Raw genomic sequence first — 27,369 nt, forward strand, 5'->3', positions numbered from 1 at the left:
AAGTATCGTGGGACTTGCGGCACCTGCGCTGGAGACTGAGGGACGCAGCGATGGAGGAGACGGTCTGGTGTGAGATCCGACACCCGGCTCAGCCACAGAACCGAGGCGGGCATCGCTGAGGGAAGCCGACGGTGGCCAGGTACAGGGGGCAGTAGGCAGGGGACCGGCATGCCTGAACCAAGGAAAAAAAGGGGGGGGGGAGCAGCCATGTTACCTGTGCGTTCAGCTGCAGCGCACCGGAGCAGCCTGTCGGTTGAAGGGAGCAGCGGCCCCAGCATACTTACGGGTGGCTGGATACACGTGTGTGTTGGCGACGTGAGCTAGGCGGGAAAACAGCAGTAACTCCTCCTTGCGCAGATAGCTCACGGGCAAGGAGGTACGCGTGCCCTGGCTATTTAAAGGCACCTCCGCCCCTCCCACAAATGCAGGCTGACATGTCAGCCTTAACTACATATATAAAAAAAACTAGATTTAGATTTGTTGCACAACTTACAAAAACTCGAATAAGCCACAGGTCCACTCGTCTTTGTCTGTAAAACCATTCTCCATGAAGGTATAGCGCTCGGTAGGAAATGAAGAGTACTATGTGGTTTGTCAAAGCAATGAGACCCAGAAATACCAAGGCGGGGATCAAAAATCTATTAAAAAAACAACAACAAAAACGACATTAAACATATTAAGAAAATGAAACAGTAACCGTTAATAATAATGATTTTGTTCATGTTTGTAGGACAGGTCTCCGGGTGCAGAGAAATAGTATGAAGGCAAGCTTTGCTACAATATAGGAACCATACTGTAACATTAGAGGGGGAACAAAGCACTGAGAATGGACGGATTTACTAAACTGTCTGCGCCAAAAACCTGTCTAAAAAGTGCAGCAATTTGGTGCATTTAGAGTTACTACACTTTTTTACGACTCGTCAAGGGGGTGGGCTTAGTGGAAAGAGGTGGTGCCTAAGATGCGCCATTTTGAGCCAAACTTGTGGCACAATTCTGGTGTAAAAATCTTTATCAAAGTATGGCTACTCTCACATGTGCGCTTATTAAATATTTTTTTTTCGTTATAGGAGCCGAAGAACAAAAATAACGTAAGTGTCAGATTCGACTGAAGCACACGGAGCCTAATAGACCCCATTGTCTTTAATGGGATCTGTTAGGTTTCCGTTCAGGAGAACATTTATATAGAGGAGAAAAAAGTCCTGCATGTAGGAATTTTCTCTCCGTTATTTTTCGACAAATTCTGTGATGGAAGCCACGAACGGAGCCTCCAACGCAGGTGTGAATGTAGCCTAAGCCAAGTAGCCAACCAATAGTTGGTATAGAGTCAGTGAGCCTAGTCTATCCCTGCCCCACATTTATCATCCAGCCCGAGTCCCTGTGGTAATTCTGGTGCAGGTCTAGACAGGCGGTCTAGGCTTATGCCATTTTAGGATTAGTAAATCTTGGCCAATATGTTTAAAAAAATTATAATGCAAAGACTGCAGAATAACTGCAACAGCCTGGCACAATGTATAGACAATAGGAAGATGTGGGTCAGATTTCAATGCATTGCCTGGGTTAGATCAGCTTACCATATTACTAAAATGCATGTATATGATATCGAAGACAGTATCGTATTCTTATTGAAATTATAGTCTAGTATTATTGTAACTGTAACTTACTCCCGATCCCACAAGAAGAGCCATCCGATATTAAGAATATTGTTCAAGATCCATACAATGTAGAATGAGATTGGAAAAACATCTGGTTTCAAGTACATCCAACCAAGTTCACTTCTGCGGAAAAGAATAGAATACAAATAAGTAGTCAAATTATAAAAAATATAGGCACTCGTGTGCCGTAGTAACATTAGTAAAGAAAAAACTGATTTTGTATGTTCTCTCTTTGTTTATGGGGGATCTTCCGGCTATTCCAGTCCCCCCCACTACCACCGCTAAACATAGTAATAGATTGGCGTTCTGTAAAAAAATTGGCCCTAGAGTGTATGGGTCCTTTTAGATGGGCAGACACGGGCACCGATAACCAATAACAGCGTTTTTTGGTGCGGATATGATGCGGTTTTTCACAGATCTCACCCTTCCATTGAAAAAGATGAAATCCGCAGCTAAAAACTGCAAACATAAATGACAGGCTGCAAATTGTGAAATACGCAGCACAAAATAAATATGCAAAGTGTACATGAGACTTGGGAATCCGTGTGGAAAAACCGCATGTATTCTGCAACGTGTGCAGGTGGCCTTAGGCTCCAGGCACTGCCGCACACGATGTCCTGATGATGGCCAGGATCAGAACGATAGGAGCGGCAGCACCTGGAGCTGAAGAGGAGTTGGTCTTTCAGAGGAGGAACCAGGAGTGAAAGGAGGGGAGCGATTTTTAACCCAATTTCATTTCATCTCCGATTTCATCTGGTTTAGGCCTCATGCACACAAATGTTTTTCGGTCTCATAATATATGGGTTTCTATTTTTGGCATGAATTAAGCCTGAATTCTGGCTCATTTATCATAGTAAATCTCCACTATTGTACACTTGCTTACCGTCTGCAAATTCCCGAAAGGACATAACCAAGCCAAAGGAACTGCCAAGCAAAGATCACATTCCAGATCATAAAGGTCCATCCAGATGGTGTGAAATCAGTTCTGAATTTGTCAGATATATTTCCTACCCTCTGTAAGAATATACCTGTGGGTACAAAGAACACTCTCGTCAGTGTAATTTCTATACGTTGTTCCTATTCTGTATGAATGAGGGTGACATTCTTTACCGGCTGAGAGTCACGACATGAGGTTATGGAGTTTCAGTAACCCAATACTGGCCTGTCACAAACAATAGCTTTCATAGTGAACAATACTTCTCAGCTCTATGAAAATCCAGTGCAACCAGTACTGCACATACAAGCTACTCACATGCAGATGGTAGCGCTTACCTTTTATACAGATGTAATAGACTACTGAAGGAAAATGGAGCCTAAATGCCAGCATGCCCTAAAACCATACGGTTCATAGCCAAATGGTGTAAATGGGAGTGTTCAAACAGGTCATAGAAGTCCATGAGTCCAACTCTACCACTTTCACTGTCATATGGTGCCTTAGTGTATGTTCACACAAGGTGAGAAATCAGACTTGTATTTGCAGTGTAATCCATAGCAGAAATCTAAAGGATGACCTTGTTTTTTTTGCCACATTTACAGTTCGTAGGTTGTGGATCCACCGGTGGATTTAGCCCCATGATGAGATCGAAAGCCAGAAAAATCTGTGCCATGTAAACTGCAGTATGGATTTCCCAAGGAAAAAAAAGGCTGTGTGAACATATCCTGTTTTTTTGTTTTTTTTTAATACAGAATCTATGAAAAAAAAAGTGGTATGTTCAATTGGGTTTGGAATTCTACCTTTAGGCCTGTTTCACACTTGCGTTGTTAAAGGAATTCTGTCACCGGTTTTCACCCCTGTCAGCTAAACATATGCTGATGTTCAGGACCTCATCAGGATTCCTAATGTGGGCTTCTAAATGTGATCCGTAGCCTTTTTTGCTAAAAAACTGGTTTTACTAACCTGTCACTCAAAGAAATAAGGTGCCCAAGGGGATGTCAAGGAATGCAAGGTGATGGCCGCACCCACCGCCGTTCGTGCCCAGCGCCGCCTTTCCAGACTTCTGCACCGCCTCCTAATCCTCTGTGCCGCCTCTCGCTTTCCCTCCCCCTCCTCCTGCTGTAAGATCTTGCGCGTGCGCACAGGGCTCTGCCTGATGCGCCCGTGCGGACTTCTCAATTTGGCTTCTCAAAGCGAAGTGCGCATGCGCCAGCACTTCGCTCAACCCAGGTATGACCTGCACTCTGGCGCCAGCCTCTCAGAGCCCGCGAAGAGCTGTCAGGAGCAGCACGCCCGCCCACAGTGGAGAAGAACACAGGAGGCTTCTTCCTATTTATTTGCCATCCCATCTATCATTGTCCCCCTGGTGAGTATACTTTAGATATTACCTTTGAAATGATGGGATGGCAAATAAATAGGAAGAAGCCTCCTGTGTTCTTCTCTACTGTGGGCGGGCGTGCTGCTCCTGACAGCTCTTCGCGGGCTCTGAGAGGCTGGCGCCAGAGTGCAGGTCATACCTGGGTTGAGCGAAGTGCCGGCGCATGCGCACTTCGCTTTAAGAAGCCAAATCGAGAAGTCCGCACGGGCGCATCAGGCAGAGCCCTGTGCGCACGTGCGAGATGTTACAGCAGGAGGAGGGGGAGGGAGAGCGAGAGGCGGCACAGAGGATTAGGAGGCGGTGCAGAAGTCTGTAAAGGCGGGGGGGAGGTTAGTCATCCCAGGTGTCTTGAGCTTATCCTGGAGACGACCCCCCAGCGAAGTGAGTTGACTAATATTTCATTTTATTTAGGATTATTATTGTCTATTTTGTGTTTTTATTACCTTCCAGTATGAGATCTTTCTTCATGCCACCATACCTACCAGTTCTCATCTAGTCCCTCTCGAGGGACCACCTTCTTTGAATATTTATCTCTTCCTCTTATAGTAGTTGGGTACTATGGTAGACCCTGCCATGCTCTTCTTTTGCATCTGACACTTTTTGCAGCTTCACTTGGCACCCCTTATATTTTTACTGCTATTATTATACTGGATGAGATTCCTTTGATATACTATCCTTCTGGATTGGTTCCTTTGACACCACATCTCACCCCTTTGGGTCAGTGGCGTACATAGAGAAGTAAGGGCCCCATAGCAAGGATTAAACTAGGCCCCCACACAGGACAGAAGGGTTTCCACCTAAACCCCTTTCAGTGACCCTTGGGCCATTTTTTCCACTGCCACATTTGCTAAAAGTTGTTCCTTCAGAGGGTGAAGTCCTGACTAAGTTCCCCCCCCAGTAGAAGAGGAGATGATCCCAACTAAGACTGGGCCCCCTCTTGCCCTGGGCCCCATAGCAGTTGCCTAGTCTGCCGCTATGGTAGTTACGCCCATGCTTTGGGTGTTATCTAGCCGTTATTATTGGTTACCTTGAGAGTGGTGCTTTTTTTCTTCCCCCTTTTCCCGATCCATCATACACCAAATGTGACAGTTGGTAAATGTCCGGTGAGACGTTTGACCTCCAACTGTCATTATTTTGTTTCTCTCTACCTGTTTTCAGCCGAGCCGTCCAACAATATAATATGTATGCAGAACTCCTGATTCTCCCCCAACAGATTATGTCGGTGGAGAAAGAGATTGGGTGCTTGGAATTTAATTGCCTGATCCTTTTGTTCTCCAGGGAGATAAGCAGCTACCGGAGTTGTCTGACAGCGGATTTAAGGTCCCTTTACACTCACAAATTCAGCAGGCAATTGTCGGGAAGAAGGCCTGCTAGTCAGTGAAGGAGGCCACGTATTTACATGCAGTATTCTCCTTCACAGTATGGGGAGGAGCGATCCCTAATGACATCGCTCCTCCCTATACAGAATCATTGTTTGCCGGTAGCAGACTGGTGTTTACACAGAATGATCTGCTGCCGGCAAACAACGGGTTAGGTGCCCTACGCAAACAATCCAATTACCCGATGAATGAGTGCTTTACTTGTTCATCGGGTAATCGGAGGCACCTTTACAACGCCAGATAATCACTAACGAGTGTTCCTATGGATGCTCATTAGCGATTATCTGGTCAATTCTCGGCCCTGTAAAGGGCCATTTACTCCTCTATCTTCATGCTTGGCTGAGTCAACAGCTATTGAAGGTGTATTGGCGCCTTTGGGCTTCATGATACAGAGCCTCTAGAGACTCCATGTGTCACTATACAGACGTGTGCATGAGGCCTAAAGCCAGATTTACATGGGGTAATTATGGGGCCGATTATCGAGAATATAGTCTAGTACTAATGTTTATTCTCGATAATTGGCCCATGTAAAGGTTACCGAATGAATGAGCAAAATGCTCTTTCATCAGGTGAAATCAACATTGATTTGGAAACCTAAATAATTGTTTCTGGTCAGCAGATAGTCCTGTGTAAACAGCACTCTACTGCCCAGAAACAACGAATCTGTATGAGGATGCAGTAGCCATCACTCGTCTTCATACAGTGGAGGAGATCGCTGCCTGCAAAGGCAGCTCTTTACCTCCACTGACGAGCAGGCAGTTATCAGGAACGAACGGTCCCGTTCCGATAATAACCTGCTCAGTCAGTGTTTGTAAATGCACCTTAAGGGTCCATTCACACGTCCCCACTTTGGGTCCGGATCCATTCCGCAATTATGCAGAACGGGTGCGGACCCATTCATTTTCAATGGGGACGGAAAAGATGCGGACTGCATCCACATTTCCCGTCCGCGGCCCCGAACTTCCGGTCTGCGGCTCCGCAAAAAAATAGAACATGAATAGGCATTTCTATTAGGGTGCCAGCCCGGTGTATTGCGGATCCTCAATTTGCGGATCCGAAAAACACTGTGGACGTGAAAACGGACCCTAAGGTCCGTTAAACGTCCGTTAAAAATGGTCAAACTGTCCATTTTCAAAGGACAGTCAAACTGTAGGGGTATGCTCACAAGTTGTGACTTTTCTGTCAATTTGGTTTTGGCAATTATTATTTTCTTTTAGTACAATGATTTCCTGTCTTTTTTTGCCAAAATACTTTATGTTGAAAAATAAAAAGTTCACCCTTTGGCAAAATGTAGCAGAAGATAGAGACAGGTCTTTTTAATCCGATGCGGGGAAAGGTAAGACCCCGTGTAATAAAAAGACAGTATCCATTTTTATACCTATTAGCATATTTACCTACCCATCATTAATCCAGAGCCGGCTCCAGCATTAAAGGCCACCATAACAATGTACACAGCGACCATGAAGAAGATCAGGATTATCTTGAAAATGTTGTGTTCGTACATTTTGTAAACCTAGTGAAGAAGTAAAGATAAGATTAGATTACATGGTTTATTGATGGGAGAAAATCATGTCCTCTCCATTATTTTATCACATTCAGCTTCTGCTAGACTTGAGATAACTGCTCATAGCCACCACCCCAGGAGCCGTCTTTAACATGCCCTTTCGGGTCAGCAGGTTTGTTCCTAAGGGAGAGGGTGTAGCAGCTGCTGGACATCTGCTATACACATTAGATGGCCAACTCTCAGATGTGGTGGTGGTGGGATCAGGATTGGGCAGCCCATGTTCTAGTGGAGATAAGCCACTGCCAGCGTAGTTTGGCTGCGGCTTTCTCCTTATTCAGAATACATGCACTCTGGGCTGAAATGAGCGAGCATGCATGTGTATGGGTGGACAGTAAGCTCTCGGCTGAACAAGCATTTGGCTGAAATATAATGAATGGGCAATTTGTTCAACCTCTGTCGCCATAGTGGTCCACCAGTATCCATAGACAAAAGGTTATCTGCTGACAAAAATCTAAAGTCTACGGCCAGTGTCAGAGTGGGGTTCCTGGGGACCACCAGAGGCGATTATTCGTGAGACCCAACCCCTATATCATCATTATAGTTTAATAGGTTTTGAATTAAAAGAGATAGACCCCAGTGCCAGGTGACTGTCTCCAAAGGCAGCTCCAAATGGGGTTTTCTTTTACTAGATCTTTGGGGTCCACTATGGTATCACAGCCTGGGCCTACCGGAAGATCCTCTGGTACTCTGGTGGGCCAGTCTGACCTTGTCTATGGGTATTAAAAAGGGTTTTCCACCAGATAAGGCCTCTTTCACACGACCGTATGGCTTTTTCAGTGTTTTGCGGTCCGTTTTTCACAGATCAGTTGTTCCGTTTCTGTTCCGTTTTTCCGTATGGCATATACAGTAATTACATATAAGAAATTGGGCTGGGCATAACATTTTCAATAGATGGTTCCGCAAAAACTGAACTGTTTTTTTTGCAGACCCATTGACTTGAATGGAGCCACGGAACGTGATTTGCGGGCAATAATAGGACATGTTCTATCTTTCAACGGAACGGAAAAATGAAAATACGGAAACGGAATGCATACGGAGTACATTTCTTTTTTTTTGCGTAACCATTGAAATGAATGGTTCCGTATATATGGAACTCAAAAAAGTCCCGTAAATAAAAAATAAAATAAAAGTGATGGAATGTCGATTCCCGATCATTGGGTCTGACTGCTGGGCTCCCCAAAGATCCTCATAATATCGTGCCATGGACTTGCTGCAGATTTCACCCTATGCATTGCAATGGATGAAATCCATGCGGGATATCTTCAGCATAAATTGACACGCGGCGGATTTAAATTCAGCACTGCAGGTTATTTTACGGTGCAGATTTTTTTCCCCAGCGTGTGGATTAGATGTCATTCCCTTTGCCGATACTATAAAACAATACAAAATTTTGCTACACACAAATCCACAGTGTATCCGCCCCTGTGGACATATGGAAAATCATTGCGTTATTGCATCTAAAATCTTAAAGTAGTACTCTGGTTATAGAAAGTTATCCCCTTATCCCACAAGATAGGGAATCACTATCAGATCTGTGGGGGTACTACTGCTTGGACAACCACAGCTCACGAGAACCAGGGCCCTGTTCCCCGTGGAGCCCCCTGAAATGGACGAGAGCAGCTGGTCAGAAAAACACGCCGCTGCTCTATTAATTTCTATGGGAGTACCATGGATAGCCGAGTACAGAGCTCCTACCGCTGGAGCGATCTGATACTTATCCTCTAGCCTGTGGATAGGGGATAATGTTCTAGAACTGGAATACTCCTTTAAGGGGCCTTCACACAACTGCATCTGTTTTGTGTTCAGAAAATTGCGACTTTTGCAAAACATGGACACTGGCCGTGTGCGTTCTTCATTTTGCGGATCAGCACGTCCCACCCTTTGTTAGAAAGGCCTATTCTTGTCCACAAAAGCAGGGCTGCGGAATGGACATACGCATCTTTTGCACCCCCCCCCCCCCCTGAAATGAATAGGTCCGCATCCCATCTGCAAAAATACGTATCAAAAGCAGACCGAAAATACGGTCATGTGAATGCCCCCTTAATGAGTACATCCAGGGAGACTCTCCTGCCCAAACTGACATCAGGGATGATAAGACACAACTGCAAGCATAGGCGGAAAAAGTTGCTGAGGTTAATGTAATAAATAAATAAGTTATCGAGGAATGGAGTTGGTAGACTCCTCCGCCCACAGCATGCACACACAGCATGCACACAGAAGGATGTTATGCACTCCGTACTCACAGATAAGTTGTGCTGCTCTCTCTTTGCTCTTGTAATCCACAATGTGCAGAAAATAGGAAATGTCAAGCTTATTTAAACCACATACAACTTACACAATAGCAGGAAAGACTACAGGGACCAGTAATGAGGGAGAACAGCAACGTGAGTCACAGGGCTGGCCTCCGATTGGGCAGAAAGTGATGAATGGAGAGGCTTATGCAACTCTCAATGGGACATGTTATACAACAGAGGTAACGTGCAAAGAGGCTATAGGCGGTGGCTATGCATTGCTGTGAACCCTGTACATAGAAGGCATGAAGTGACAGAACTTTGTCTAATTTCACACATATATACACATATAATATATATAATATATTTAGTGTCTATTTTTTTTATTTTTATGAAAGCTTCTTAAGTATTGAGACGTTATAAACCATTATTCCCTTGAGTTAGGGGGGGAGGGAGGAGGGGGTCGCATGTCGTCACTGTATGAGAGAAGAACAGGATTGACACACAAAGTCTTCTGCAATAGATTTGATCAGGGAAAGGAGACCCCTATATATGTAGAAGTCCAGTATGCCAATGCAACTCTTCCATGAAATATAAGGGTAGTCATAATCTCAACATATTTTTGAGTTCCATTGATAAGGGTACATAAATTGAGCTTATAGAGGTCTGACAGGGATTTGGATTCCTAAATAAGTGGGAAAGGAGAGTGGACCTGTGCCATGTGGACAGTACGGTCAGGGAAAGCGATGTTAAAGGGGTTATCTCATCTGAGACAATGGGACTCACACCTATATCGAGAAAGAAGTCCCAAAAGTGGTGGTGGATGCACTGTGCATGTGCAGACGCCCTCCATTCATTTCAATATAGCTGGCTCGGCTATTTCCGTTGGACCAATAGAAGTGAATGGGAGCGGTGGCCGGTCATGTGCGGTGTGCTCCCATTCACTTCTATGGGGAGAGCGCTTGGTGGTGGCTAGACCGGAGTCCTCCAGCCACCACTTTACAAGCTTTATTCTTGATATAGATGCAGGTCCTAGAGATATGCGCCCATTGTCTCAGATGAGACAACCCCTTTAAGTATTTTAGATTTTGATATATTAACCTTGAAATTAGATAAAGCACCACAATCTTCCAGTTGTTTGGTAAGATATGGTAAATCTGAAATGGGATTGGATAGGAGAAATAATACAGTATATCATCCAGCAAACGCTACAAATTTAAGCTGAAGAGATCCTATCTTGAACCCAGAAATATTGGGATCTTGTCAGATTTTTTTGAAGAAGGGTTTTTGCAACTAGGATAAATAGGGAAGGGGAAGGAGTGCATACCTGTCGAGTGCCATTGGCAATGTTGAAGGGGGAAGACAGGGTGCCATTTAACTTCAGTCCAGCATGTGGTTGCACGTAAAGAGAGAGAACAGTTGTAATAAAAGAGGGAGGGAAATTAAATTTGGCTAGGGTAGCCTGCATCAATGACCAGCTAACCCAGCCAAATGCCTTCTCAGTGTCAATTCCCAAGAGGGCTAGCGAATGTTTATGCTTATGGGTGTATATATTAGTTGTCTCTACCTTCCCACCCCTGAACAAAGCCCGCCTGTTCCTTGCTAATGAGCCGAGGCAGAATAGATCAAAGCGTCACACCAGTAGCTTAGCCCAGATCTTTGGATCTATATTCAAAAGAGATATGGGGGCAATTGCTGCCACAAGACTGGTGGTCCTTGCCATATTTGGGGATCAGAGTGATGTGGTCCTCTTGAGTTTGTCTTGGCAAAGAACCACTTTGAAGGAGAGTGTAACAAACTGATAAGAGATGCAGGATTAAGATAGAGTTAAACTTTTGGTAATACAAGAGTGGGAAACTATTAGGTCCCGGGCTTTTCCCCAGAGGGAAATCTGTGAATAACAAAGTGAAGTTCCTGTGAAGTAATGGGCCCTGTAAGGGATTGGATCTCTTCAAGAGTCAAAGAGGGTAGATGAAGGGAAACCAGATGGGAGGAATGATCCATGGGTGAATCAGAATTGTTGGGGCCCTGGAGACTATAGAGGCCAGAATTAAATGAGCGGAATGTCAGCTGTATGTGAATGCAGAACACCTTGAGTGTCCTTAATAGCAGTAATAACTGGTCCTCCCAGTTTACCTCCTTTGTCTCCATGAGTGTATAGTTTACAAAATACATGTGTTGCTTCACGTGACGCAGGTCAAGGAGCTGTTAAGCTGAAAGGGGACCTTTCACCAGCTTTTACTTTATAAAAGTGATACCTCACACTGTAGCCCATGTTCCGTAGATATTATATTGCTAATTTTTTTCACAATATGCTCCTCCATTGCGCCGCTGTGCCCCTCGTTCCGTTTAAGCGCCCTGTATGCTAATTAATAGCATCGGAACAGGGAGGAGGAGACATCAGCTTTTCTCGTCTCTTCTATCTGGCTGTGGCGCTGTCCAATCACAGCGGAGCACGTCACATCTACTGAGAAAAGGCTGCTCACCTTCTCCCTGGCTCTTACGCGCTCCGCTGTGACTGGACAGCGCCACAGCCAGATAGAAGAAACGCCTACCGAGAAAAGCTGATGTCTCCTCCTCCCTGTTCCGATGCTGTTAATTAGCATACAGGGCGCCTAAACAGAACGTGGGGCACAGCGGCGCAACGGAGGAGCATATCATGAAAAAAATTTGCAACATGACATCTAGGGAACATGGGCTACAGTGTGAGGCATCGCTTTATAAAGTAAAAACTGGTGAAAGGTCCTCTTTAAGACAGAGACCCACACGTTCTTGCTGTCTGTCTGAAGAGAAAGACAATTTATTGAGTCTTTCAGCTACAGCAATTTTGGTCAACAGGATAAGGGACTTGAGGCACCACAGTAGTTGCAAAAAAAAGGAGGCCAAGTACTTCTGAAAGCTCTCTGCTGGTCTGACTGTAGGAGTTTTTTTTTTTAAGACGCCAAACCCAATCACCTAGTGGAATGTAAGAAAAAAAGTGGAAGAACACGGAGCATGGCTTGAGACCGTAATAATGCCAATATGAGCTGAGGAAAACAGAAGGAGCAATGCGGTGGAGGCAAAGATGTAATCTAGGCATTGAAAGGAGTTGTGAGGAATGGAATGAAAGGAGTAGTCTTTCGTGGATGGTGGTGGTGGCTTACAGCACCACCATACGTCAATATGTTGTAGGGTCTGTAGTTTATCTTTAAGGGTACTTTCACACTTGTGGCAGGACAGATCCGACAGGCTGTTCACCATTGACTATAATGGGGACGGGGCGGAGCTCCGGCGCAGCACGGCGGTGCACGGAGAAAGGCTGCCGGAATAAAATTACTGCATGTCAGGCTTTTTAGTCCGGCGGCTTTCTCCGTGCACCGCCGTGCTGCGCCGGAGCTCCGCCGGAGCTCCGCCCCCGTCCCCATTATAGTCAATGGGGGCGGAGCGGCGGTCCGCGGGCACGGCGAAATAGCCGCAGGACGGATCCGACATGGTGAACAGCCTGTCGGATCCGTCCTGCCGCAAGTGTGAAACTAGCCTAAGTGTATTGAGTTAGATGTATGAGATGTGGGATTTTCTAATCTATAAAAGAGGGTTAAGAGTAAGATTTAAATCAGAGCCCAATATAATGGAACCTTCTGCAAACCTCTGTAGAGTGTCTAGTGCTTTTAGTAGCCAAGGGATTTGGGCTGAGTTGGGGGGAAAAGAAATGAATGAAAGTGGACTCCACTACTGCAAAGCGCCGCCTCCCAGGGCCCTTACTGCGTCCCAGGTGTAGTAGGAATGCCGAGTGGTGTAGTGCGGCCTAAATGTCTATGTGTCACGATGCTCCAACCTGGATACTGCTGGACCCCAGGCTTTGGCTCTGAAGCAAAATAAAGGGAGAATAATTGAGGGATGAATAAACGTTCATCCAAACAATTGGCAGGCTCTGTCTTGGTTTCAGCGGGCTTTGGCACAAAACTGGAAGGCAAATTTAATAACTCTGCTTTCTCTCTTTCTCCGCTGTACTGACAGGCTTGCTGAATTACTTGGCTTGCTTTCTTTGTGCTGCACTAAACTCTGCTTAAGTCTGGTTTCTGTACTTCTGATCTGCTCTGGTATCCTTGGATAGGGTGCCCTCGGCTGTAATTCCCCTCCTGACACTCAGTAAAACTTATTTCCAGCCAAAGAACTCTTCCTCTTGCTGATTTCTCTTATTGTGGCCGAAGAACTATTCCTCGGTCCCCTATGGCTTCCAGACATCTTTCTTCATGGCCAGCAGGCACGCCTGAGTGTGTCCCACCTTGCTCTCTCCTGTCTAGCTTAGAACTAACTGGAAACTCCTGCCTCACTCTTCCAGCAGGAAGCAGGACTGGCCCACTTCTGCTCAAAGGGGGGAGAATGGAATGGCGAGTTCCATTCTATCTCACTATACCTCTGCCATTTGCACTGCCACCTGCTGGCACATTACATGTAATCAACAGTTGCATAACAAGATTAGGAATACAAAAAATGGAATTTAGGTTAGACCATTAAAGATCGTAGCAGGGTGTAGGAGTGGTAACACCACACCGGGGTGTTACACTACCATGGACCATAACTTATGGTCTGTGGTAGCCGAATCCATAACGGAATTCTTAGATAACCCGAACTGGAACCTTGTACGCCAAACTTGAAAACACAAGTTCGCTCATCCCTATTAAGAATCATTAGTAGTGGACTTGGCTTTTATTCTCAAAGCCTTTTCACAGAATTAATGATGAACCTTATGTCTATATAGAAAATATCTACAAGAAATGCTTACATCTAATTCTCTGTTATGGACCTTATGTTCCCAATCTGCATTCCTTGCCGGTTTTCCCTCTTTTTTACTACCCGTCACGCTTACGCTTAGTAAATCAATGTTGCCAGTGTGTACCTGTATAAAATGATGAGACGCTGCAGAAGTATGCCATGTTCCCGGGTATTGTATGTCCCACACCTGTTCTCCGGTTCGCTTACATAATAGTCACAGAGGGCTCTCTACATACTGGAATGTACATACACGTAGCTTGCACTATGTACAATAAACTATTTGGATGTGCACTCCATGTAAGACTTCATATAATAAGTCTGATTTGTACTGTTCAATTTACAGTAATCATCTTTGTTTCAGACATAAAACTTACATAAAGTACATTGTACATTTCCACATTTTTAGGTGCCTTTAACCCTCTCAAGACCAGGTCATTTATTTATTTTTATTTTTATCGTTTTTTACTCCAAGCCCTCCTAAAGCCATAACATTTTTCTTTTTTTATTCATATAGAGGGCTTGATTTTTGCGGGACAAGATGTACTTTCTAATGGTACCATTTACGGTTGCATACAAAGCGGTGGGAAAACAAATTTGGTGGAACTATAAAAACAAAAAACACCATTCTGCCACTTTTTTTTTCTTTTTTTTTTACACTGTTTCCTATGCAGTAATACTGACCTGTTACTTTTATTCTCTGGGTCAGTATAAAAAAATTTAAAACTTTGCATTGCTGTATTCTGACTCCCATAACTTTTTTATTCTTATGCATATGGCGCTAATTTTTTGCTGTTCTTTTCACTGGTAGTAATCTGAGTGATTTTTTTTCGCCACTTGCCATAAATATTTTTATATTTTAATAACATGGGCATTTTCGCATGCAGCAATGTCCATGATGTTAATTTTTTTTATTTATTTATGTATTTTTAGTGAAAGGGGGGGCAATTGGAATTTTTATATTTTTTATATTCTTTTAAACTTTGTAATAATTCCCATAGAGAACTATAACAAGCAATCCTTAGATTGCTTTTCTCATAGACTTTAATGTATTAGCATTGGAGATTATGAGAATCATACTACGTTCTAATGGAGCCCTGCCACAGGCAGGCTCTCCATAGGAGCTAATGTATGGCAGCCCGATACCACTCCTGAGTACAGAGGCTGCCAAACACTTCATCCAGCTCCCCTGAACATCGCTGGGGGGAGCTGGTACATGGCCAGGAACACGCAGTCTTTAACTTCCCAAATGCCATGGTTTGACCACGGCATCTGAGGGGTTAAATGTATGTGATTGACGTCATCACCGATCGCATATTACAGTTACAAAATCAGGAATACAAATACACAATGTGCAGGACCTGGAATAAATACACATAATGACACTAAATCAACCATAGAAGATAGTGTAGGGGTGTAAAAGGTGGTAATGCACCTCTGGGGCGTTACATTCCCCAACACTTAAGAGTCAAACCATCCTCGGCTTGTGCTTAGGGTAAATATAGGTATGCTCTCAGGGTACCTGGAAAAAGTGCTGCATGAAAATACAGACATACACATAGACTAACATACAATTAATCACCAATTAGGTCATAAATTGTAACAACAACTGTTACTGGGATGCTCAAAATATTAATCTTAACTACTCTGAATGAGTAAATACACGTCCCTTAAATTTTTAAAAATATTATATCCTTTATTCAAAATAATCACAATTTAAATATGATAAGACACATATAAAACACATAGTACATTTTAGTAATAAATAAGCATTTCGTGAATGTATCCAATACAAAACACCACCTATACTCAATGTAAATATTATTCTGGCTAGGAGTAAAATATTTGTGGTAAATACTCTGCCCGACAGGGAGAAGGGTGTTGATAACCTGTGAAATGCTGAGCCTGTTGAGAGCTAAAACGCTCTGTATAAGTTGCTCAGCATGGAATCAATATCCACCCTTTTCACAATCAGCATATACAATGACAGAGTGAAAGTGCATAAGAATATTCCCCAAAAAATAGTCAGAGAATAATTAAAGTCATACCAGAGTCAGGTGTGTTTAAGGCTCCTCGACGTACGTTTCGCCGTCTGCGTCCTCAGGAGAAGTCTTGCATACGGTCAGGTCCATAAATATTGGGACATCTACACAATTCAAAATTTTTTGGCCCTTTACACCACCACAATGGATTTGAAATGAAACGAACAAGATGTGCTTTATCTGCAGACTGTCAGCTTTAATTTGCCGGTATTTACATCCAAATCAGGCGAACTGTGTAGGAATTACATCAGTTTGCATATGTGCCTCCCACTTGTTAAGGGACCAAAAGTAATGGGACCGAATAATAATCATAAATCAAACTTTCACATTTTAATACTTGGTTGCAAATCCTTTGCAGTCAATTACAGCCTGAAGTCTGGAACGCATAGACATCACCAGACACTGAGTTTCATCCCTGGTGATGCTCTGCCAGGCCTCTACTGCAACTGTCTTCAGTTCCTGCTTGTTCTTGGGGCATTTTACCTTCAGTTTTGTCTTCAGCAAGTGAAATGCATGCTCAATCTGATTCAGGTCAGGTGATTGACTTGGCCATTGCACCGTCCAATGAGTTCTGTAGCATTTGGCTGAATATGAGCAGATAATATTGCCCGAAACACTTCAGAATTCATCCTGCTGCTTTTGTCAGCAGTCATATTCATCAATAAATACAAGAGAACCAGTTCCATTGGCAGCCATACATGCCTACGTCATGATATTACCACCACCATGCTTCACTGATGAGGTGGTATGCTTAGGATCATGAGCAGTTCCTTTCCTTCTCCATATTCTTCTCTTCCCATCACTCTGGTACAAGTTGATCTTGGTCTCATCTGTCCATAGGATGTTGTTCCAGAACTGTGAAGGCTTTTTTAGATGTTGTTTGGAAAACTCTAATCTGGCCTGCCTGTTTTTGAGGCTCACCAATGGTTTACATCTTGTGGTGAACCCTCTGTATTCACTCTGGTGAAGTCTTCTCTTGAATGTTGACTTTGACACACATACACCTACCTCCTGGAGAGTGTTCTTGATCTGGCTAACTGTTGTGAAGGGTGTTTTCTTCACCAGGGAAAGAATTCTTCGATCGTCCACCACAGTTATTTTCCGTGGTCTTCCGGGTCTTTTGGTGTTGCTGAGCTCACAGGTGTGTTCCTTCTTTTTATGAATGTTCCAAACAGTTGTTTTGGCCATATTTTTGCTATCTCTCTAATGGATTTGTTTAGTTTTTTTGAGCCTAATGATGGCTTGCTTTACTGATAGTGACAGCTCTTTGGATCTCATCCTGAGAGTTGAGAGCAACAGATTCTAAATGCAAATACTACACTTGAAATAAACTCTGGACCTTTTATCTGCTCATTGTAATTGGGATAATGAGGGAATAACACACACCTGGCCATGGAACAGCTGAGAAGCCAATTGTCCCATTACTTTTGGTGCCTTAACAAGTAGGAGGCACATATGCAAACTGTTGTAATTCCTACACCGTTCACCTGATTTGGATGTAAATACCATAAAATTAAAGCTGACAGTCTGCAGTTAAAGCACATCTTGTTAGTTTCATTTCAAATCCATTGTGGTGGTGTATAGAGGCAAACATTTTACAATTGTGTCGATGTCCCAATATTTATGGACCTAAGTGTAAGACGGCTACCTATAGGTTCCTGACTGAGTATGGTGTCTTTCAATGGTTCTCCCTCTCGCAGCGAACCAACCAAATACATGTACTTCACTATATTAAGTACCACTTTACTGCACAAAGTGCTCAACACTCCATGACAACCTGGCCAAAGTCATCTGTGGAGTGCGGGGGGTGTCATGTACTGTAATCTCTCCACATTCTTTGATATGCCAGCAAACAGAAGGGTGGCTTCATCCTGTAATCCTTTCCAAGCACCAAGGTCTATAAACAGCTTTTCGCACGGTCACCTTGATGACTGACCAGGTAGCTTAAGGCAGGACCCATTGCCTTAGGACACACTAAACTAGAAGGAGGAGCCGGTTCTCTCTCCACACACAATTGCAGCAGAATTACCCTTGACGATCTTAGACTAGTTTCACACTATCGGCAAGGAACTCCGGCAGGCTGTTCCGGCGGATGAACAGCCTGTCGGATCCATGCTGCTGCTAGTGCACGTGCCCCTGGACTACCACTCCAGCCCCATTAACTATAATGGGGCGGGACATGTCGTAGTTTTATTCCGGCTGCGTCTCGGCAGGTTTGCCGTGCTGCCGCCGGAGCTCCAGCCCGACCCCATTATAGTAAATTGGGCCGGAGTGGTAGTCCGGGGGCACGCGTGCACTAGCGGCAGCACGGATCCGACAGGCTGTTCACCCATAGTTGGAGGTGCGGGCAGTCCCAGTATAAGAGGCTCTGGTTCTGGCTTTTCTTGGAACCTCAGCATTCCATCTTCTGTATCTTGCAGGCAGCCAAAACGTCCCCGAGCAGCTGGATCTTCCTGCCAGTGCGCCGGTGTGGGCACTGGGACCAGTGGCTTGGACAACAAGCTCACCCCCATAGCAAAGGGACCTTTTAGGGACCGCACAGGGGTGTACTCAACCTGTTCCCCTTTGTACAGGCTGTGGCGGGTCTGGGGCAGGTACGGCCTCTTAACGTCTATTGAATTTAAGTGTAATAAACCGGCACTCTTCACTTGATTGACCACACAGAGAGCAATATAAATGAAGTATACATTTATTTGAACATCGATCATGAAAATTATAATAAAATCACTTTAAGAAATGTCCCTTAAAAAGAAATATCACTTGAGGGAAGGGGGGGGGGGGGGGTGTTAACCTTCTATATGGTAAAAATAAACTAAAAAAAGTAATACATATAATTAATACATAAGATTATAAAATTGCATAGATTAATACATGGTGAAATTAGTAATATTAATAGATTAATACATGGTGTACTGTAAAGTGCAGAAGTGCAGATATTGGTTTTACCCTTTTTGGTGGGGAGGGGGGTTCCTCGTATTTGCGATGCCGCGTAAGTGTGCAAATATATAGGTGGCAGAATGATCAGTCAACGATCATCTCCACCATATATTGCTATACATTAATTACGGTTTATTGCACTTAAATTTTATATCAAACCTCTTTTGATTGGGTGAATCAGCTAAATCTTGAGCACCTACACATTGTATTGGTTGGGTGAGCCATCAGTAATATATATTTGTCTATTGACGAATAACTCACTCCACGATCTGTCGTCCTGCACAAACCCCGTACCTCTCTCCACACTGAACCAGAGTACGGTGGCGGTTCTCTGTTCTAGCACCGGGTCATGGGGCAGTGGACGATCAAGTATTAGGAGGAGGACCCAATCCTCAACAGCTTTCCTGTAATCCCAGGCGTTAGTGGTGTGGGCCATCACTCTCAGGGGAACCACTGGGTTGAGGGCATCGCCACCGTTGCTCTTTATGGGCGGCAGAGTCACGGTCCGCCGCATTGCTGCAGAAATACCGCGCCTGCGCCGTTCACTTCTGTATTCGGCGCAGGCGCAGTGAGCGAAGGCCGCTCTCCTGATGCCGGCTTCCTCACTGTGACGTAGTTGGCGCAGGAGCAGTGAGGAATCCGGCACCAGGAGCGCATCATTCACTCGCGGCGCAGTGAACGGCGCAGGCGCGAGATTTTGCCAGCGATGCGGCGGACCGTGCCATCAATCAAGAGGAGCGTGGCGGGCAGAACAGAGGACCTGGGCGGGATAAAGGGTGAGTGGACTGAGCCTCTAGGTGCTGATATTATGCCCACAGAGCACCTAGAGGCTCATTAGCATATTATAAAAGTGCATTTTTTTTTTTTACAAAAACGGCTGCAGGGAGAAAAGGTAAAAAACATACTGTTATGTAGTGCTGACATTAGCGCATTGCTAATGTCAGTCAGCTACATAACAGTATTTCTGTCGGTAGAAACCCTTTAAATAGAAACTTTTCCTTTCTGCTCTACTTAGCGTTCTGTAGTCTGACTCTGTCTTTATCTTTATCCAGGGAACTCTTACTCCTGGCTCCTGAGGCTTGTAGCTTGGTCCTCTTGATCCAGCTGAGCTGATGGTGCTCTGCTTGCCTTGACAGGGCCCGTCCAGCAGAGATGAGGGCCTGCTGCACACCCTCCCTTGGCAGGGAGTAGGCTAGACTGACTTTCACTAACTAAAACTCCTCCCTCTCTAGAGAGGGCTAGAATGGAAAGAAGTGCTCGATTCCAGACAAAACAGCTTTGCCAAGCTTGCTGCCACCTGCTGGTGAACCAGGCACATTACATGTTAACAGTTACAAAATCAAGAATACAAATACACAATGTGCATGACCTGGAATAAATACACATGATGACATTAAAACAACCATAGAAGATAGTGGGGGTGGCGTAAAAAGGTGGTAATGCACCTCTGGGGCATTACACATACATTAATCCCGGGAGCCTGCTGTTTAAAACAGAAGGCACCTGGTTGCTCTGCGCCTTTTTAAATACACAGCGTAAATTTACATAATTTAAGGGGTTAATATTAAGCCAGGTGCTATTTTATTTTTTATGAGTATTTGAGAACATGCTAGGTGCAATCATATTGCCTATGATTTGTGAAAGCTTGCCCACAAACTTGCATCCTTGGCTTACAATCTCCCTCAAAACACTGTATTTATTCAAAATAGGCATTTCCTGATGGTTTGTGTGATCTCATTATATCTAAGCTGTATCTAGTACTAAATACTACCCCTTTAAACGATTTAGGCCTCTTTTACACGAAAAATACGGATTATGTCAGGATCTGTTCAGGAAAAAAAATAGTTTTGCGTGGAGGTTTAGTCATTTATGAATGGTAGGGAGATAGGCACTGCTCCTATGGAGAAAACACCCCCGCCTCCTACGATCCGGAACTCCTGAACCTGCGGCTGCACAAGCGGACCCGGATGGTGTGGTGCTCAGCGTGATGTGAGTAATATGCAACAAGGAATGTAGATAACAGACACGCGGCACTCACCAGGGTTGAATCTTCATTGATGCTTTTATTGCTGGTTAGCAAGGTAGCGTAAGGTGCACAGGCTGGGGAGCGGAACGGCCCAGGTGTGGATAGGCGGTGACGGCCGTTTCGCGCTGAATCACGCTTCCTCGTAGCTGTCCGAGGAAGCACGATTCAGCGCGATACGTCCGTCACCGCCTATCCACACCTGGGCCGTTCCGCTCCCCAGCCTGTGCACCTTACGCTACCTTGCTAACCAGCAATAAAAGCATCAATGAATATTCGACCCTGGTGAGTGCCGCGTGTCTGTTATCTACATTCCTTGTTTAGTCATTTATGTTTGCGATTGTGTTCAGCGTTTCAGTTTTCAGTCAGTTTTTGATGCATTTTTCATGTGTGTGAAAAAAACTGAAGAATAAAATTTCTACATTTCATGCAAGCCCCATTCACTTCTATGGAACCAGAGCTGCGTGAAAAGCGCAGAATATAGAAGATGCTGCGATTTTTCCTGAATTCAGAAACAGTGGCATAACTAGATTGTTATGGGCCCCGATGCAAACTTTGGATTGGGCCCCCCCCCTTCCCAATTTATACAAAGAGGCGTCTATTTTTTTTACACTAAGCCCAATGCATGGCTACACTCACCCAGTCCTAACTAATAAAATCTGGTCCTACCTCATCCAGGGTGTCGCTGGCGTTGGCGTGATGTCCATTGGATCCAGAACAAGGTCCCAGTGGTGATAGAGAAAATAAATAATAACATAAGGAAGGGATGGTGACTGCCCCTGTGAAATCACTGTGCTGGCCTGTAAGAGTGAGCCCCTCACATTTTGACCCCTCACAGTAATAAAGCCCACTTTGTGGCCCCTTCACAATAGTTATGTCCTCCTTGTGACCCCTCACAGCAGTTATGCCCACCTTTGTTCCTGTCACAGTAGTTATGCCCTCTTTTGTGCCCCCTCACTGCAGTTATGCCCAGATGTGTCCCCTCACAGTAGTTATACAAGATATATTCCCCACTTCACAGTAGTTATACCCAAATATGTGCCCCTCTCACAGTAGATATGCCCAGATATGTGCCCCCTCACAGTACTTATGGCCATATATGTGCCCCCGCACAGTGGTTATGGCCAGATATGTGCCCCTTCACAGTGGTTATGGCCAGATATGTGCCCCCTCACAGCAGTTATGCCCAGATATGTGCCCCCTCATAGTAGTTATGCCCACATATCTGCCCCCTCACAGTAGTTATGCCAGATAAGGTGTACCCTCAAAGTAATTATGGCAGATTAGATGCCCACTTTTGTGCCCCCCCCCCCTTTTGCCTCCAGTCTGCAGCTTTAAAAAAAACTAACAAACAAAAAAAAAAACACATACTTACCTTTTTCCCTGATGACGCGCTCCCACACTCACATCATGCTGCTGGCTGTGCAGGAGGCCGATTCCCGGGCTTTCAGCGCTCCTCCCACAACCAGCAGCAGCCAGCAGGGGGACCACCGGAGCTCAGAAGAAAAGTGAAGCAAGGAGCACAGAGAGCTCCCTGCTTCACTCTGGAGACGACAGCCCAGCAGTGACATAATATACATGTTTGAAGAGCGCTCTGACGGGGTCCGGCATTGTCACTGTACTTTATGCTGGGCCCTGTCAGAGCGCTCCCATTACATGTGAGCGCAGCGGGCCCGGCCCGGTCGCGGTCGCACCGCCTGCGACCGCGATCACTATGCCCCTGTGCAGAAATGATGCGTGAAAAAATATGTTCTTGTACACAGACCCAATAAAATTAATGGGTCAGGATTCAGTCCGGATGCTATGTGTTTGCTTCACTCATTGTACCCAACTCTCCTGTCTCCTGTTACTGAAGAAAATGTTGTTTCCTTATCTTTTTATCCATTGTTTTCTTTGCTGCATTAATAGTATCCATAGTATACCCTGTCTTTAGAAGGGTAGCTTTTATCCTGTTACATTCAGATTCATAGTTAGTTTCTTCACTATTAGTTCTCTTTTAATAATCAATATTCAATATTTTTTTATGCCAGCCGTTGGGAGGAACATGCAGTGTATAATGTGAATGACCCTTTTCATGAGAATATTGTGTGGTTTGGAAGATACATTGATGATGTCCTCATTAATGAAAAGGATGCAAATCTTTTATTTACCTTTTCTATGCATTCACAGGCTATTGATTTTTGGGATTTGCATCTACAGGTCCTTCTAAAAAAATTAGCATATTGTGATAAAGTTCATTATTTTCTGTAATGTACTGATAAACATTAGACTTTCATATATTTTAGATTCATTACACACCAACTGAAGTAGTTCAAGCCTTTTATTGTTTTAATATTGATGATTTTGGCATACAGCTCATGAAAACCCAAAATTCCTATCTAACAAAAATTAGCATATTTCATCCGACCAATAAAAGAAAAGTGTTTTTAATACAAAAAAGTCAACCTTCAAATAATTATGTTCAGTTATGCAGGACCTGTATATGGGAATTTACATACTAGAAAGATGGAAACCAGTCTGCATAGAAAGTCTATTATGGACAATTATTTACTGCATGCACAAAGCTGTCATCCAGCACCCGTGGCGGATCCAGAGCCTGGTCTCGGGAGGGGCACTTCCCCGGGCAATAGGAGATTATGGGGCCCCTGTGTCCCGCCCACCCTCAAGCCACACACACACACACAGCCCCACCCATATATCGCGCCCATACGTCTTACATCCAGTGACGTCTCTTTTGATGTAGATGTTCTCTTTCTTCATCTTCTCCATTCAGACCAGACCATCATGATGATTTCTTTCAGCCATCTCTCATCTTTGCAGTTTGACAGACATCTTAGTTTCCTACTTTTCGTCCTACCTTCTCAACATCCCATTATGCACCCCCAATACTGAGACGCTGTGCCCCCCAAAACTGTACTGTAGAAACAGATAAACCCCCTGAAAATACTAGTTACACCCAGATAGCGCCCCCTTCAATAATTATTGGAACACAATGCTCTAAAAATAAATAAATAAAATAAATGCACCTAGCAAATTGTGCCCCTGACACTAATAATGTAAACATAATGTCCCCCAAAAATAACTGTGCTAAACTGATACTGTGCCAGTGCGCCAGCACAGTAATAGTGCTCCCCAAAATACCAACAATAGTAATAATTCTGTGCCAGAGTGCACTTAGTAGTAATAGTGCTCCTACAGTGCCCCCAACAGTAATTGTGTCCCAGAAGTGTGTCCCACTACGTTGTGTGGCAGGAAAAAAAACACTGCCGCTGCCACCACCGCCGGAATGGTCAGTCCACCCCTGGCTCTCACTATATTCTCGGGGGGGGGGGGGGGGGGGGGGGGCTGCGGAATTGAACCGTTGCCCCCCCCCCCTGAATCCGCCAATGTCCAGCTCATGTGGTGAGGAACCTGCCCAAAGGAGAATGTGAGAGCAAGAAGATCTTGCAGTGAATAAACCAACCATGCCCTTACTTGTGCCTGCGCCGCAAGCCGGTCTGAAAACAAATGCGGTCACCGGGAGCAGGCGGTTCCGAGAACAGCTTGATGAAGGCAGAGTGGCCTGGGTATACCTGATTTATAGCGATTTGAGACAAATTAATTCAGAACTAAATCAAATTTCTTCGTGAACTTTGTCGACGTTGCCAAATCGAATTTTTCTAAAAACTTCACTCATCTCTATCTGAAACAAACATGCTTTTAAATTGAACAGTACAAATCAGATTTATTGGATCAAGTCTTACATAAATTGCACATCCACACAAGTTGTTTATTGTATAGAGTGCAAGCTATGTGTATTACAGTATGTAGGGTGTGTAAGCCGTGTACATGGGTGGGCTCCCCAGGATACAGTGAAGTCACGAACGAGGAAAGCAACCCCAAAACAAGCTTTTGCCAAAACAGAATTTTACTTAAATGTGGCAATAAACACAACCACAAATGCTGAGAACATACAATAAATTTACATACACCCAGCCCGAAGGCTGAGACCCTTGTGCTGCACAGCACGACAACCTCCAATGGATGTAGGAGGAAAGAGCAGTAATTTACCTACTGGCGGGCACAACTAAACTGCCACACCTTACCTGTTATTACCCTAAAACAGTGATGTCGAATCTTTTAGAGACCGAGTGCCCAAACTGCAACCCAAACCCTCTTATTTAATGCATAGTGCAAACAAGGCAATTTAACCAGAATACTACAGTCCTATAGTATATATTCCATGTACTTTATCACTTTTCTACAATAGCCTGCCTACATTCAGTGCCCTGCCTGTGCTGTTCATAGTGCGCCCTGCGCTGATGAATGCCAGGAGAAGTCTAAGGCATATTGGTACACTGTAGACTTTTCCAGGGGCGGGTGCCCACAGAGAGGGCTCGGAGTGCCATAGGTTCGCCACCACTGCCCTAAAAGAACAATTATCACTGTATGGGTGTGTGGTACGGGCTAGCCTGCGGTGCAGCACAACAGCATACAATATTACACAGATCTACAGTATTCCCCCTCCCATAACTGGTGCTATAGCATGTGCATGAGTATTCTTTCTGAACAAAACGCCAGCCTGGCTTGAGTTTGTGAGAATTTTATCAGCTCTCCAATGTGAAATGTCACTTTAAGTTATGGAGTTCTTGCAATGAACATTAGTAACACTTGTGGCCTGACACAAACAGAGACTCTAACTAACTACAGGCCTAGTTTCAGTCCCTACGCACCAACACTGTAATGAGGTGCGTACACGATCTGTCCGACCCGGGTCTGCTCTGCATCTGCTGGTGACTCTGAACAGAATAAATACCTCTCTAACAAGCATGCGGTACCGCAGTGTATGTAGCTTTGCTCCTCAGCTCTCATCAGCGTTCCTGGAAGCAATCCTCGTTCCTCTGGACAGGGTCAGGGTCTTGAACACGATCAGCTTCACTTAGCTGCAGCTCTGGTCACTCTCATACCTGGATGCTGTCGGATTCACTGCTCACCAGGGGCGTTGCTAGGGTCTCAAAAGATCCGGGGCACAAGCCCCAATAAATATGCCCCCCCCCCCCCCCCCCCGCACAATGCTGTACTTGCTATACAGCGGCACTTACCTGTCACATCCAGGGCCTCCAGGTGACGTCTCCTCTCTGTCATCATCTTCTCGGTCTGGACAACTTCTCTCAGCCGCCTCGTCTCTGCAGAGTGTGACACACAGACATCTTAGCTTCCTCACTTTCTATCATTATCCCCCAACTGGAGTCCCCACAGTGTTATCCTGCTGCTTTCTATGCCAAAACCTCAACCCCCCCCCCCCTCATACCCCCAAATACTATCCTAAAGAAACATTACTGCCCCCCATAGTAATAGTGCTCCTCATAGTCCCACCAATAGTAATTCCCTTCTAGAATGCCCTTATTAGTAACACTGCCCCAACCGTGATAATGCTCCTCAACAATGCCCTCCCATATTAATAATACCCTCACAGAGTCCCTAGTAGAAATAAGGCCCCCTATTGTTCCCCCAGTGGCAATAAAGCTCCCTACAGACCCCACAGTAGTAATAAGGCCCCCATAGTGCGCTTAGTAGAAATAAGGCAGATCTACAAGACCCTCCTATAGAGCCCCCAGTAGTAATAAGACCGCCTATAATGTCCCCTGGATTTGCAGTGCCCCCTGCAGTTATAATCCTCCCTCCACCATACAGTCCCATGTAAATAACATCACCTCTTCCCCAGCCGCCTCCAACGCACAATCCCATGTAAACATCACCCCCTAAGGCTACTTTCACACTTGCGTTCATGTACTTGTACAGGACGGATCCGCACCGATATAATACAAACGAATGCATCCGTTCAGGACCAATTTGTTTGTATTAGATTTTAATTTCTAAGTCCCAATACGGATCCGTCCTGACTTACATTGAAAGTCAATGGGGGACGGATCCGTTTACAATTGCACCATTTTGTGTCAATGCAAAGGGATCCGTCCCCATTGACTTACATTGTCAGGACGGATGCGTTTGGCTCCGCAAGGCCATGCGGACACAAAAAACGCTGCTTGCAGCATTTTGAGGTCCGCCTCCAAAATGGAACGGGGGACCGCACGGAGCCGAACGAATGCATTCTGAATGGATCCGCATCCATTCAGAATGCATTGGGTTTAAACTGATGCATTTGGGGCTGCTTGTGAGAGACCTGAAACGGATCTCACAAGCGGATCACCAAACGCAAGTGTGAACGGACCCTAAACATTAAGTCCCATTTACATAAACATCATTCCCCCCCCACCATCCACTTTCAACATACAGTCCCATGTAAATAACATCCCTCCCTCCCCCAGCCACCTCAAGCACACAGTTCCATGTCAATAACATCCCTCCCTTCAGCCCTAAAATACATCCCAGTTAAATAACTACAACTCCCAGCATTTCTCTACCTCTCCCTTCACTTACCTCGCCTGTACAGACATCACTATTAGGCTCCTTCTCCTCTTGACTCCGGTCCAATCC

At 44.9% G+C, this 27,369-nt stretch overlaps 1 protein-coding gene across 1 annotated transcript in view; it reads right to left on the reverse strand.

The window, feature by feature from the left end:
• The window catches only part of LOC122935968, a 181,004-nt gene that overhangs the window by 12,882 nt on the left and 140,753 nt on the right, over positions 1-27,369 (reverse strand). The window contains exons 2-5 of the mRNA XM_044291940.1: positions 6,742-6,856; positions 2,536-2,680; positions 1,662-1,775; positions 494-638 (exon numbers count right to left, since the gene is read on the reverse strand). Coding sequence (XP_044147875.1) covers positions 494-638; positions 1,662-1,775; positions 2,536-2,680; positions 6,742-6,856 — 519 coding nt within the window. The remainder of the gene's footprint in view (positions 1-493; positions 639-1,661; positions 1,776-2,535; positions 2,681-6,741; positions 6,857-27,369) is intronic.

Source organism: Bufo gargarizans, chromosome 4 (genome assembly GCF_014858855.1).
Source record: "Bufo gargarizans isolate SCDJY-AF-19 chromosome 4, ASM1485885v1, whole genome shotgun sequence".
NCBI classification, from domain to species: domain Eukaryota; kingdom Metazoa; phylum Chordata; class Amphibia; order Anura; family Bufonidae; genus Bufo; species Bufo gargarizans.